General features: G+C 44.2%; 1 protein-coding gene across 1 annotated transcript in view; it reads right to left on the bottom strand.

Moving 5' to 3' along the window:
* Positions 1-13,192, bottom strand: part of DCAF5 (DDB1 and CUL4 associated factor 5) — a 72,290-nt gene extending 59,098 nt beyond the window's left edge. The window contains exons 1-2 of the mRNA XM_061380267.1: positions 12,932-13,192; positions 2,004-2,147 (exon numbers count right to left, since the gene is read on the bottom strand). Of these exons, the coding sequence (XP_061236251.1) occupies positions 2,004-2,147; positions 12,932-13,145 (358 nt within the window). The 5' untranslated portion in view covers positions 13,146-13,192. The remainder of the gene's footprint in view (positions 1-2,003; positions 2,148-12,931) is intronic.
* Positions 13,193-14,513: the final 1,321 nt, after the last annotated feature.

Here is a 14,513-nt window from a genome sequence, read left to right on the forward strand (position 1 = left end):
CCTGTAGGTTTATTTCAGCTTTTCATACACTTAACATTAAATGCTAAAACAACAACAAAGTCCATGAAGTTTACTAAGAGGGGACAGAAGGGATCTTTCATTTCAAATGCTGCCCTACTCTGCAAGTTGTGTGTAAACAGAGAAGGGCAACACTGTTCTTCAGGGATGGGAAGTCCTTTGGTATCTTGAGACAGGATTTTCTCCAGAAATTATGTGCAAAACACTGTCCAATCAGTACCTTCCATTTTCATAATGGCTACATGTGGTACATGCTACACATGTGTTCCTTCAAATCAAAGAGCTTTGAAATTCCTTGGATGCAATCCAGTATGTACTGAAGTGGAAAATCCTCTCTCCTCTGCTATCAAGAGCTGCTTTAGGGAAAGGTCATCAGATCCTGTCATTAGTTGTTGGCAGCTTTATTTAAAGAATTAATTGAGTTCTGTATGCCTTGTGCTACTTTCCATACTCCTCTTAAAATTTAGGGATTTTTTTAAAGTATTCTAACTTCCATGATTCGAATACAACTCAGATTTCAGTACAGGGTGGCAGTGACAACCAACAGATCTTAGGACCCACAATTCTTTCAGACCTTTTAAGAATCTCCCAGAACACTGCTGAGTGAATAAATATAGTTAGTCCCATTTTACTGACAGAGATAAAACAGATGGTACATCTAGGCCATGCAGCAAAATGACTCTTTACATGGGATCCAAGAGTCAGACTCACAGCCCTTGTAGATGAGCTCTGTGAATCTTGGTGGAGCAGCTGAAAGAGTTCCTGACTCCTCCAGTGGAAATAATTTCTGGCAGAGGCATAGTGTATTTATGCAAACTGGAGGAGGAAAAAGAGATGAGAACGGCCAGTCTACCTGTGCATCAGCTGTCACAGCTCATCTAACCTGGCATGTTAGCAAAAATCCACCATAATCAATGACGTACATCTTTCACTGCAGTGACAAGGTACAGTCAAACCACCCTGCTGTTCTGCCTGTGAAAACAGTAGCCACTGACAGCAAGGCCCAATATTACAGGGTTAAGTTAGAAATAAGAAAATACCATTACAGTGGGTGCAGCAAAACTTGGCACAGTTCATTCCTTGAATATTCATGTAAAGTTCCATTTGTCTGAATGCAAACTGAAGTAAAACAGACTCCAGCCCAAAATTTCATTGGAATCACTCATGCAGATACATTCATTCTGAGAAAGTGTGGATTGCTGTCTTTCTCACAAAAGAAACAGCAACCCCTAAAATCAGATGATAGGCATCACTATTTTACATTTTTGGGGTTTTCTCCACTTGAGAAGTGTATCTCTATCATTTCATCCTTAAAATTTGACACCACCTTAAGCTCTGCCATGCCTTTTTTCCGAAGGGATGTTACAATTTAAACACAACATTGAAAATCAAGCAATGAAATGAACTGAATTAAGTTTTCTGGTAAAAAGTGGGTTTATATTTAAAAAGATAAATAACAAGGCAAATCAGAGCCCAATGTGCCAACAGTTCTGAAAGACAGACACTTATCTAGTGAGGACTGAAATGAGGTCTGAGAAAAAATGATCTACAAATAGATGGCAACAGCCCTTCGTTAGCCATCTATGGGTGCATTAAAATCAGCTACAAGCAGCAGAAATTTTTAAGCATCAGGCCTGAGTGCCAGAGAAGATGCAAGGGTCTGTTCTCAGCACAGCTAAGACAGAATACTCAAGACAATGTTTCACAGTCTGTAGCACAAGTAAGAGCAGACTGGACCCAGGATTCTCATGATAACTCAAGACATGATGCACTTACACCAGGGTTTGGGAAAGGGAAGCATGACAAAGTTGAAAATGTGCTAGCTAAAGAATTCCCTGCTCCCAAAGAGCCTTCAGCTGCTGATTAAGGACACCTTTCAGATCCTTAGTGGACTATGGACCTTTCACATGGGGCAGGATCTCGCTCTACTCTAAGGCATTCACAATGCAAACTCCTTTTAAATCAGGGTGCTCTTAATTCCTTACCTCCGGAGAACACTTTTGTATTGCCACTGTTGAAAGCTAGGCAGAAGATATTAGAGTGATGCTCCCCTTTCAGCTGGACTGGTTTGACTCTTGAGTGGATGGCTTCTTCCATATGCCAAAGTAAGACTCTGCGGTCATCCCCTCCTAGAAGAAAGAAAGGAAATGCACATTACTGCCTGAACCATGTCTAAATCAATGACAGACAAGCTACACTGCCATTATTCATAAAAGGCTTTGCTAAAACCCTAATTAGCATTTAAAAAAATTTACACCTCACAAGGGTTTGAACATATAGACGTGCATTTACATCAAGATGCCATGCAATCAGGTATTCAATTAATATTAACCAAAACAGGAATCACCAGGCTTAATCTGGATTAAACAGTTGCCATTCTGCCAACACACAGCGATAACCTGTAGCAACCTGGATATTTTACCAGTCTGTACAACTCTGTGGCAAGCTGTAAATCAATTACATGCCAAATTAACATATGCATGTTGGCAAAATGCTTCTACACCAAATCGTTGTAGCCAGCATCTCCTATGTTATTCATAAAACAGGAACTTTTTGTCCCCCTCTCACTGACAACTGTATTTCCTCTAGCAATCTACAAAGCCGTCACAGCATATGTTGGCTACAGGACTGACATGTGGCCATAAAAAGATTTTACTTAAGCATTCAGAAGTTGTCAGTGTGCAGTTGTCATGCTTCCAGATTTGTAAAGGCTAAGACAGACATTTCTGAAGTGAACTCCCAACAAAGCAAATAACTGGGGAAAAGAAGTTCAATTCTCTTCTGCTTTACAGCTTGCCGTGCTACTTCTAGTTGCTTGCCTAGGCGCAGTTCTCAGTTCAGAGCTCTATGCACAAATATATTTAAGTGCCTCTTTCTGTCTGGTAAACAATCAGATGTAAAATAAATATTAGACTCTCTTCATGCTTCAATTACATTAAGCACTTTTTATTATAAAGAGAAAAATCAAGATACTATTGTACTGGACAGCATTCAACATCAATTTGGATGCCTATAAAAATCTGAGTAAAGCTGCTTCAAGTCAGACTCAAAATATATTTTGTATCTGTGCTTTATTAGAAACTAAAGAGAATGGCATAAGAGGTTAAAAGAACCACTAGAAACATACTGATTTCAGTGAAAACATTTTACTGCCTCTATGCAAAACTGAAAGCATAAACTCAGCACCTTCCGAGATGCTATCGAGAAGGAAAACAGACATGAAATAGAAATCAAAGGAACCTGAAATTAATTGCTCTGAGGTTTACTTCAAGAAGCGGTAAATGCATAAAAAAAAAAAAAAGGATTACCGTTAATCAGATTTCTTAAAACTTTTCACATCATGTGATGCTATGAAGTTTTCCCATAGAACTGAGTTATGTCAAACACCCTTAAAGTTAACGGTTTCCCAGCCTTTAAGTCTCCTAACAGATTTTATGACAATCACTTTGATAGACAGTACAGCTGCATGTTATGCCTACCCATGCTCCATGAAATTAATTGTGTATTCCTCCTCCTGATTTTGTGCTTTACAGAGCAAACAAGAATACATGATAAGATTTGTGATGCATTTGATAACTGCTGGGACTAAGAGTCAAATGCGATGGCTCCAGAAAAACACACAGTAACTTATGGTCAACTAAACTGATGGGAGCTTTGATTCCTTTCTGTCTAGAAACAGGGCAGCTGTATTTGCACCATAGTGATGCAGGGATAAAAAGACATGGAAATACATGACTGCTGGAACATATGACCATGCTCATAATGCTAAAATAAAGAAAGGATTGTCATACTTGAAGCGGTTTCTTTCTAAAGCCGTCAACAGCCAGGTCTTAAAGGTATCATTACCTGGCAAACAACTTAAGCAACATTCAAGGCTGGCGAACACCAACAATGCTGGTACAGACTACATTTATTGTTCTTCAAGACTTCTGTAAAAGACACTTTGGGGCAAAATATAGTATCATACTGTTGTTAATTGTTACCATAGCAAACCAATCTGCAAAACCGCTGTAGTAAGTGTACACAGTCTCCTACCTGATAGCACAGCCACCTACGTGTCTCACTTTGACAGCAAACTCGTTCACTTCCACTACCCACCTAGTCCAGATATGAACAAAAATAATGAAGATATCCAAAGACAACAAACATTACTGTAGCTTCCAGAACACATACAGTATGGTAGCAGCAAGATAAATTGCAACCTGTGCAAAAAAGTCTTTGACAGCGTCAAAAGTTTTGTAACTACCTACTTTTTTGCAAGTTCCTATACCTTAGTGCCCATTTCCTCTTCCTCCAGCTTAGAAACAACTCTTCCTACTGAATCCAAATGTCCCTCTCTTCCCAGACACATAGATATCCATGAGATTTTGGTAGAAAGGGCCACACTATTGCATATCCAACACTAACGCAGTCTGAGAAGTATGTTTGCCTTTTTAGGTCTTCTAAATGCTCCCCACACTCATACAATTCTGTCCCTTCTCAATCTATGTATTGTCTCGCACATACTTGTCTTTGAGAACTTCTACACCCCCGTTTCATACCTTAGTTTTATTCTTACAGTCCACTGAGACAGAGAAGTTTAATAAAATGCTAATGTTAACTGGGATGGAAGTGTGTCTCCTTCTAACTTCAATTCAGCTTCTCCAGAAATATTTCTGACTTAAAGGCCAGATCCACGAGAAATAGAATCATAGAATAGTTAGGGTTAGAAAGGACCTTAAGATCAACAAGTTCCAACCCCCCTGCCATGGGCAGGGACACCTCGCTCTAAACCATATCACCCAAGGCCTCGTCCAACCTGGCCTTGAACACTGCCAAGGATGGAGCATTCACAACTTCCTTGGGCAACCTATTCCAGTGCCCCACCACCCTAACAGGAAAGAATTTCCTCCTTATGTCCAATCTAAACTTCCCCTGTTTAAGTTTTAACCTATTACCCCTTGTCCTATCACTACAGTCCCTAAAGAGTCCATTCCCAGCATCCCTAAAGGCCCCCTTCAGATACTGGAAGGCTGCTATGAGGTCTCCACACAGCCTTCTCTTCTCCAGCCTGAACAGTCCCAACTTTCTCAGCCTGTCTTCATATGGGAGGTGCTCCAGTCCCCTGATCACTGTCGTGGCCCTCCTCTGGACTTGTTCCAACAGTTCCATGTCCTTTTTATGTTGAGGACACCAGAACTGTAAAATATCTTACAAATGAGTTCAGTCACAAAGGATTTTTGGTGGAAACAATCTACCACTTCTACATCCTCACACAAGAGAAGAAGAAGTGTTAAGTCACAGGCAAATAATACCTTAGAAAAGGCAAGTCTTATGTGATTGAAACCAGGAGAGGTGCAAAACAGTAAATGCAGATTCCCCTACCAAAATCTAACTCTTGAAGTAAGAAGGAAGAAAGGAGGGAGGCAGACATGTATGGACAGGTACATGGGGAGACAGCAAAGAAAATGTGAATATATAGAGCTTTTACACTCCGTTAAAAGGTACCATGAGTCATGAGACACAAAGAGCATGCACATTATGCAGTGTAAGTCTGAGAATTACAGGAAACTCTAGGCCTATTTGTATTTGTTTTGTACAGCTGATCAGCGAATGCAGATTAAGATGATCTGAATTTATGCTGGATTTATTGTGCTACAACATGTGAAGCTGAAGCCACTCGGCACTTTTCAAAAAGCACTATACCCACTGCACAAACTTGTGATGACTTCACAATGCTCCTGAAAAGAGAACAACTGTGTACGGTAAGGGTATGTTCCTGACATGATAGAGTATATATTTACAGCAACAGGTTTACTATGCATCTGGTAAACCTAGAATTATGGCCTCATATGAAAATAACTCAGCCACCAAGGCTCCATATGTGGATTTTCTAGAAATTAAAGCCCCACAAAGTCTTAAATTTGTAATTTTGCAGTCCATGGTGTCAGAAGTAATAAATTTGACGTCTACAAAGTGGAAACAGCTTCACTTCCATTTATTTTGCTGATTCTGACAATTTGAAAAGCAAAAGTTTGTGTGACTCATCTAAGAATCACACGATGCCATTCTATGGTTACTTTTCAGAAGAAAACCACACTTTATAAGATTTAATTAATCAAGTACTTCAGCACTCATTATGGGTCAAGCCTGCTTCTATGTTCAAAATCAAAGTTAAACAGGAAGAGAAATCAGGCCAAAGAAGTATTTGTGGTCAGAGAAGCTGGAAATTTTGTCACCATCACATTCTCATGTGATTCTTGGTGTATGTACAGAAGAGCATTATTCCAATTATCTGTTTGGTTTTGTAGGGAGTTTTTTTTTGTTTGGCTTTTTTTGTTTGAGTTTTTTTGTTGTTTGTTTTCTGGGTTTTTTGTTGTTGTTTGGTTTGGGTTTGGTGGGTTTTGTTGTTTTTTTTTTTTTTACAAGTGCTCATGGACAAATATTACTTAAAAACACGTTTCTTGCCTTCCCCAAGTCACTGGAATACTTTGTTAATGCTTTGGGTCTTCTGCCTAATTTTGATGAGAGACAGAGGAAGATTAAGGAATTGTACACAGAAGATATATAACAGCTAAAAAGAAAACTTGCATTTCAAATCTTGGGATATCTATCCTGAAATAGATTCTTAAGTAGACAAACACTTTGTGTTCACCCTTGACAATCTTCTAGCTCTCATGGACACAAAGTGGATCTCCCAGCAGAATTAAAAATGCCTCATCTTCTTTATGGCTTGACCATTTCAGAATGGTTTGTGCACACCCCAACATGGGGGGGGAGGAGGAGGAGAGTGTGTTAAAAAAAAAAAGGGGGGGGAGGCTCCTCCTCCCCCAATCTTTTCTTTTGTTTGGGGTTTTGTTTGTTTGTTTTAAAGTAGTGTAGACAAACACTATAGGTAGAATGTGCCTGTTCTAGAAAACTGAAAAGGTCCCAAATGACTCAGCATAGCATATCTCAGCACCAACAGTTCACTGCCTCCACAGTTCCTAAAGCATTCCAGTTTTGCCTGGTTTTTGTACGAGTTCTTCAAAAAACAAACAAACAGATGAAAAGTTTCCTGATCTGGGTACCTTCTAAACACGTAACTACTAAATTTATATACAATTCAATTTGAAAGAAGAGTCTACCTCACAGTAACAGTGCCCTACCTGTAGTTCAGAACTGTTCTTATTAGTCCTAAAATGATTCAAAGGGGTCCAGAACATATCATTGCAAAAACAAATCTAGTCTAAACAGTGTCTGCATAGCTCACAAAATGCACTTTAGCTCTCGTGCTAACAGAAGCACTTCAACGTCATACCAGTCAGGACTTTAAAACCACAGTTTTAAAGTGCATTAACCTTGCTGATCATGGAAAATGCTAAGACCACTATTCTCTCTTGTCTTCCATATATGAGGCCCAGTCACTGAGGAACCTACATGGCAAGCGGGCAACACTTCTACAGCATATCATAAAAGATTAATCTTACTGCTTGTATCTACTCAAGAAGTTGCACACAACACAGAAAGTGGGACTGGACAGTATTTCAATGTGTTGATCACTTAGCTGACATGGACAAAAGGCCAGACTGTGTCAGAATTATTCCCGGTAGGTATGTCTCTAGTTGTCGTCCTTTAAAAAATATCACCACACCCTCCTCAGGCAGCCTATTTCAGTGCTTTGTTAGCCTTTCCATTAGGCAGATTAGTCTAATATGTAGCCTGAAGGTGCAGTTTGATGTTACATATAATCCCACTCCCCTTTGCCATGTGCTCCTGCTACTTCCCTCCCACTGAATTCAGTGGTGAAGCAGCCACCAGGCAAGTAGGCTGAAGCTGACCTGACAGAAAATCAACTGTCAAAGGACCTGTCCCTCCCTATTCCATCACACCCTCTTTTGAACTACCTCAAGTTTGGCCACATCTTTCTCAAAGTGACCAAAATCGAGCACAGTGCCCCATCTGAGGCCATGACAGCACCAAATAAACCAGGGTTTATCACGCTGGATGATACTTACGTTGTGATCTACTATCACATTTGAATAGTCTTCTACATGACTATGGTCTTTAGTCTTCATACTGCAATTGTAGAGTTGTCCACTTTCATTCATGTGCTGCAGTTGGCACTTGTTCCTAGCAAATCACATGACATTTTTTTCCCAAGTAATGTCTCTTAGTTAACTTTAAACCCTGGTATCCCCTTTAGATACTATAATTTCTCAGGCACTAATGAAAACATTGCATAGTAACTGGACCCAAGATCCCTCCTCACACAGAATTCTGCTTGGTACAAAGAGACCAAAATCAAGACTGCCTCTCTTTAAAACACTTGATACACAATCCCCTTACTTTAGAAGTAAATATTCCACCACCTTTGCTAAATTCCCCTGTTTTAGGCTCATACTCCTTCAGATTTACATGGCAACCAAATGACACATGAATTTCCAGTACTTTGTTGCATCCCTACAAATTTATGATCATGGAAGAGCTATTAATTTTGGCATTATCTGGTATGGGAAAAAAACATGCATGGATTAAGTAAGTCTCAGATTACAGTACTTCCCAGAAGCTATCTTGAAAGCGCAGTTTAAAGTAGCGGGAAAAAAGTGGGAGGTTCTGATAAAGATACTTATGTTTGTAAGAGATAGCAGGCATAAAAAATGACAGTGAGATAAATAAATAGGAAAATATACCCACCAAACTTGAGGATAGGAGAAAGCCTATTACACAGACTAAGTAATGATGATTTTTAAGAATTTAAACTGCAAAAGGAGATGCCTGGCATATCTGAAGGAAGAAGTCAGTAGCATATCATTGCATGGTGAATTTAATTTCCAGCCAGGAAAAGTCACACGTTTCTCAAACTATTAACAGGAAAACAGCATCACCTAGTATACAGTGTTATAAAAACAACAAAATCTTTCAACTCCATCCAGAAGCTACTTTTCACTAATTTCAGCCCACTTATGTATTTCTTTTATTTTAAGCTTTCCTCTTTCCCTGTGTCAATTCTATAGATAGGTCTTCTCTGTTTCTCACATTACATCTTCTCTCAAGTACCCACCTCCTCCTTTAATTTTTCTCAATTTTCTTTAATTCTTATCCTTATTGCTGTCCCTTCTTCCAGCACTCCTGCCCCAAAACATTAGTGTCTGCCTCTCCTCCCCTCTCCAAAGTGACACTGTTGAGTTCCACACAGGTACAGCAAAAGTCTACAAACTGGCCCTCAACCCAACCTGTTGACCTCAACTTTTTACTTGAAAACATGTTTAGAAACAAAATTACTCGCTCTTAAATGTGTGATCTTCAATACAAGATTTAAAGAAGATACCAAAAAGTTTCAAACATTCTTTCAAAAGGCCTGCTGAGGCTTGTCTACACTGAAATGCTTTCCAAAATCCTAACAGGAAGACTATCTGGAACTGTAATGTAAACCCTGTTTAAGCAGTTTGAAATGTTTACTGAAACAGTAGTCTTACAGACTTGCTTCTGGAAGACACATCAAAAAAAAAAAAAAAAAGTGGGACACATACCTAAGGAAAGCATTTCAGCCAATACTGACGAAAACAGCACTAGCATGTTGAAATGCAGGCTAGCATTTAAGCATCGGTATAGCCACTCCAAATGCACTGCATCAGCTGTATTTAAAACAGCTCCAACAAGGTCTAAGTTGTTAACAAGTCAATTAGCTGAAGCAGACTTCTCTAGGTTAAGAATATACATATTACTTAAGACTGAACAACTGAGAAAGACTGCTTGCACTCTCCCTTTTCACACACTCCAGTATCCCTGTTAACTTGCTTAGCTGCTACAAGCGCAGATGGAAGCATCTAACATCTCATCCTTACCTCAGCACACTGACTATTTTGAGGGAGGAGAGACCCACATGCCATCTATTCTAAGGCTTTATCTGCATTTGGAAGAGTCTGAAGCAACTCTTCTAGAAACTTCAGATTAGAAGCAATTTACACCCTTCCTTATCTCTCACCTGAGCACTCCTTTTCACTTTTTTTCCCCCTACTTTTACTATTTCTCAGAGTTTCAGGATTAAGAATGACCTGAAAAATAAAAAAAGTGGTTTGAGTGTAATTTTAATGAAGCCTAGGCTTATAATGACATGAAATTTAACAGAACCTCCATAAACGTTTCATGTTTTCTTATTCTTGGCTGAAGAACAAAGCACCTGCCTGCTGCTGCTGTCACATAAAGCATTCTAGATCTTACGGTCACAGATAATGTAAAACTTTGTTAGAACAGCTACCATAATTACACCACTTCGTTTTCTCACAGCATCAACACAAGGTCAGACTTAAGGTAGTCTGCTCTTAATTATCTCAAATTTGTGCACTGTTAACACATGTAACTTAAGCATCCTCTTCCCACCTCTTTTGGGTTTTTTTTACTTGCTCCCTAGTAATTTCATGACATTTAGGACAATAGAACTCTAGAACAACATATCTCCTATATGTGGGAAAAAAGCTTACCCCGTAAACATTCTATAGCTTTATGAGAAGTTATAAAATTGAAAACTGGACATAGTTGAAAAGATTTCCTTTTACCGACACTTCTTCAGATGCCCACTTGATGGGAGATCTGCCTCCATTCCCTTGCTGCACCTACCTGACTCAGAAAGACTGGACAGAATTAATTCTTAAAAGTCCGTTCCAGCCCTCAACTTTGATGCTTCTACCTATAGAATGGACATCAACATAAGTAAGTCCATCAATGATACGGCAAGACCTGAAGTGTCTCCTGAGTGTTCTTGAGCAAGAAGAACAGAAAATACTGATGGTTTTCCCATTACTTATGGAAAATAAAAAAACAACAGCAAATGCACTTCAGCTCTCTGTAGCACTTTTTAAGTGGAAATACATCGCTCTGCTTACTACTGGAGAAGGACCAGCACAAACCAGCATACCAACATTAGCACATCTGGGAACTTTAGAAGACATAAATCAGTGTTCCCTTCCACACACATATGTGTATATGCGTGTATATGTACATTCACAAGATAATGGATGTGCATCTCAAAAGTTGCATGTGCATACAAGGAATCCCTGACAACAATAGCAAGATCCCTCACGGACACACTCTAGGAACCACTGGACCTACACTTTTATGATTCTTCAGGTAAGAAATTTAAATTTAGGAAGGTCTCAGTGTTATCAGCTTCCACTCTATGTTTATGTGGTGTTTTTATTCTGCCCCTGCTTAAAGGCAATAAAACACCCATAATAACTTTTTATTGAAATCCATTATTTCTGGTGTTACAACAGATAGTTTTGTGCAACAGAGCCCGCCTCTCCCAGACACCACGGCAAGGAAAATAAGCAGCCTGCTCAGCCATACCCCTTACCTCCTTAGTAGCCCCAGTCGCTACTTACAGCCCAACAGAGGGTGGCCAAGCAAACTCGAGACCCTCTCGCCCACTCTCCACGCCCTAACTGCTAACCAGGCCATTACCCTCCTGCACGCGGAAAAAGCACTCTCAACAAAGCTGCCACTGCCTTATGCCAAGGAGCTCTGCAATTTCCCCGAGGGCCCACACAACACGGAACAGGCCGGCCCCGCGGCAACCCGGCCCCGGGTTACAGAGCTGCCGGCAGTCCCAGCCCGCGTACGGGCAGGGGAAAGGCGGCCGTTCCCTCCACCCCGCTTCCCCCGAGGGCGTGGGGCGGCGGGGACACGACCCCTCCGCCCGCGTCCTGCAATGGGCACGGCGCGACACAGCCTGGCAATCCCCGGTGCAGCTAGGCAGGGGCAGCCCCTCTTGGGCTGCCAGCCCCCCTCCCCACCGCCCCGAAGGGCTCAGGCCCCTCGCAGCGCAGCGCAAGGATCCCCGGCTGGGCGGGAGGGTAGCCCAGCGGCCCCTCGGCACTCGGGGCGCCGCGCTGTGCCTCGCCGCGGGCGGGATAGGCCCTCGATTCCCCGGCCTGTCGCTAAGAGCCGCCCGAGGAGAGCGCGGCCTGCAGAGCCGGGCCAGGCCGCGGCCTGAAGTTGCCTCCTTCCCCCACCGCCCCTCCGAGCCCGGAGGCGGAGAAGGAGGAAGCGGCACCTGCGCCAAGCGCTGCCGGGTGGGGGGAAGCAGGCAGCCTGCCACCGAGCCCCACAGCCCCTCCCCGGCTGGAAGGAAGGGATGCTGAGCCTTTCCCCGTCCTCGGTGTCGCTGCTGATGTCAAGCCCACGCCTCCCTCCTACCTGACAGCATCCCCCCTGCCATGGCTCCCTCAGCCCCGGGCATGCAACAGGGAGAACCTGAACCCCTAAAACATCTCTACGGAAGTACCCCCCTTCTTCAAACGCGCCCTGCAAGGGGAGGAAGGAGGAACAAACCCCTATTCCCCTCCCGCAGCACAAGACGCAGGAATGGTCCCAAAGTGACCAGGCCCTCAGTTAACCCGATCCGGTTCCCCGCCCGAGGCCAGGAGGGACAGCAGCCCCCCGTCCGTGCCCCCCCCCCCCCCCATTCCCTCGGGTCAGCTCCGTCCCGCCGCCCGCCCCCCGACAGCCACCGCTGACCCTCCCAGTCCCCGGTGCGCAGGCCCGGGGCACGGCGCGGACAGATGTCAACCGTCGCCGACAGTGCCTGTCGGGGGGTGATCCCCTCCGTCGCCGTGTCGTGTCCCCTCAGAACAGCAAAATCCCCTTCTAAGGGGCAAAACACGCAACCATCAAATAAAAGGGCACCCCCGGCTCCCGCCCCTGGCGCCCTGGAAACACTCTCCTAAAAACTTTGTCCAGGGCTTCTCAATAACAGTAGAATTTAAAACCTGTCAACCATTTTAGATCTCTACTTGGGAAATACTATTCCCGGGCACCGGCGGGTTTGAGGAACGACTCTAAGCGGCGCCGCGCCTCCCCTCCCCCCGGGCAGCGGGGGGGCGGCCGAGGAGGAAGATTCTTCCTGGGGAGGGGATGGCGGGAGGGGGTGAAGGACGGGAAGCGTTCGCTTTACCTGAGACCAGCCACTGGCCTCCATTGTTGGAGAATTCAATGGCATTGACACAGCCGAAGTGGCCCAGGAGGTCCTTCTTGTAGAGGTTCCTGCAGCCCCGCAGGCGTCTCCGCTGGAAGTCCTGGGTGAGCAGGGGGTCCCCCTCCAAGCCCCGCTGGGACAGGAACCCCACCACCGACCGCATGCTGCCCCCCCGGCTGCCTCTCCTCTTCATGCTGCCGCCTGCGCCGCTCCCCGCCGTTCCTTCCCCCGCCGCCCCTTCCCCTGCCGCCGCCTCCCCTCCCCCGCTTCCCCCCTTGTTATGGTTATGATGATTTTTCTTTAGCCAGCCATGGCAGAGAGGTGTTAGACACTCCGCCGCTTCCTGATCCCGCTGGCTCCTCCCCGCTCCCCTCAGCAGCTGATCCTCAACTGCAGCCCGCGCCTGCTGGCCCGGCTCTAACGTGGCGCCGCCGCTTTTTAACTCGCTTCAGTGTCTGCGCGGGGGGGGACGGGTACATTTGCTGCCCCGAGGGCCTAAGGGAGGACGTTTCCCGCCGCCACTACCTAGGGGGGTGGCCCGGTTGAGGGGCCCGCTGCCGATAACGGCCCTGTGGGAGGTGGCGGTGGCGGGAGGGCAGGTGCCGCCGCAGGCGGCGTACCCTGATCGAGGTGATGGGAAAGGAACTCTGAAGAGCCGGTACCGGCCCGCCGGGAGTGCGGGGGATTCTCGCGGGCCCTGCTCGGAGGTCACCGGAGGGAGGACGAGGAAACACCCAAGCGCGCGTGGTCTGTCCGCCATAAATGCTGAGATTTCTGCGGGCGTTCCAAAAATTGTGTCTTTAGATTTTTTATTGTTTTTTCTCTTTAAGATAGTTTTCATGAAGGTTTTATTACTTCTTCTCTCCTGCTCCCACCCGACTAACACTGAAAATAGGGGAGCTGCCCCTTTTCTTCAGGAGACTGTTGGAAATACAGATGAGTTTTACCTTTCAGTGTCCACAAACCCCCAAAAGGCAACTGGCTAAACAGGTGGAACTGATCTGTGTTGTCCTTCACTGCTTTAACACACCGTAAGCTGTGCTTGTGGAAGATCATCTTTTGTCTTTCACGGGACCCTGTCCCTCACAGGTTATACCAGATGACATGTAAAGACAAATGTAGTGTCACTCAAAGTGATACCCATTAGGTGCAGCCTGGAGCCCCCAGTTTCTCCTTGCAGTGTCTGAGTGCATATACCCTGCACACAAGGTGAGTTGTCACGGAGCTGCAGCTTGAAACTTTCAGGCCGGTATTTCCCCACTGGCACCAGTACCTGGGGAAGACAGTTCTGGAAAGTGGGGAATTAGCCTGACAGTCCTGACCTTCTTTGTGTGAAACTGCACCTGCTGGGAATTAGGAGTCTCCAAACTTTAAACAAGCAGAAAAACCTTCCTGACATAAACCATGGTGTAAGCAACATGACTGAGTACTGTTAGACCGTTGCCATGTTTCAGTGGCAGCTTTTCAGTAGAAAGTTACATTAATGCATTATAGAGAGTCAGTTAAGTGGTTTGGCATTCTTCTTGGTTAAGATTACAGAAAGAAAGTGGAATCCTATAAA

This window comes from Neopsephotus bourkii, unplaced genomic scaffold (genome assembly GCF_033783945.1).
Source record: "Neopsephotus bourkii isolate Nb327-2 ecotype Australia unplaced genomic scaffold, CSIRO-AGI_Nbou_v1 NB_1792, whole genome shotgun sequence".
Taxonomy (NCBI): Eukaryota; Metazoa; Chordata; class Aves; order Psittaciformes; family Psittacidae; genus Neopsephotus; species Neopsephotus bourkii.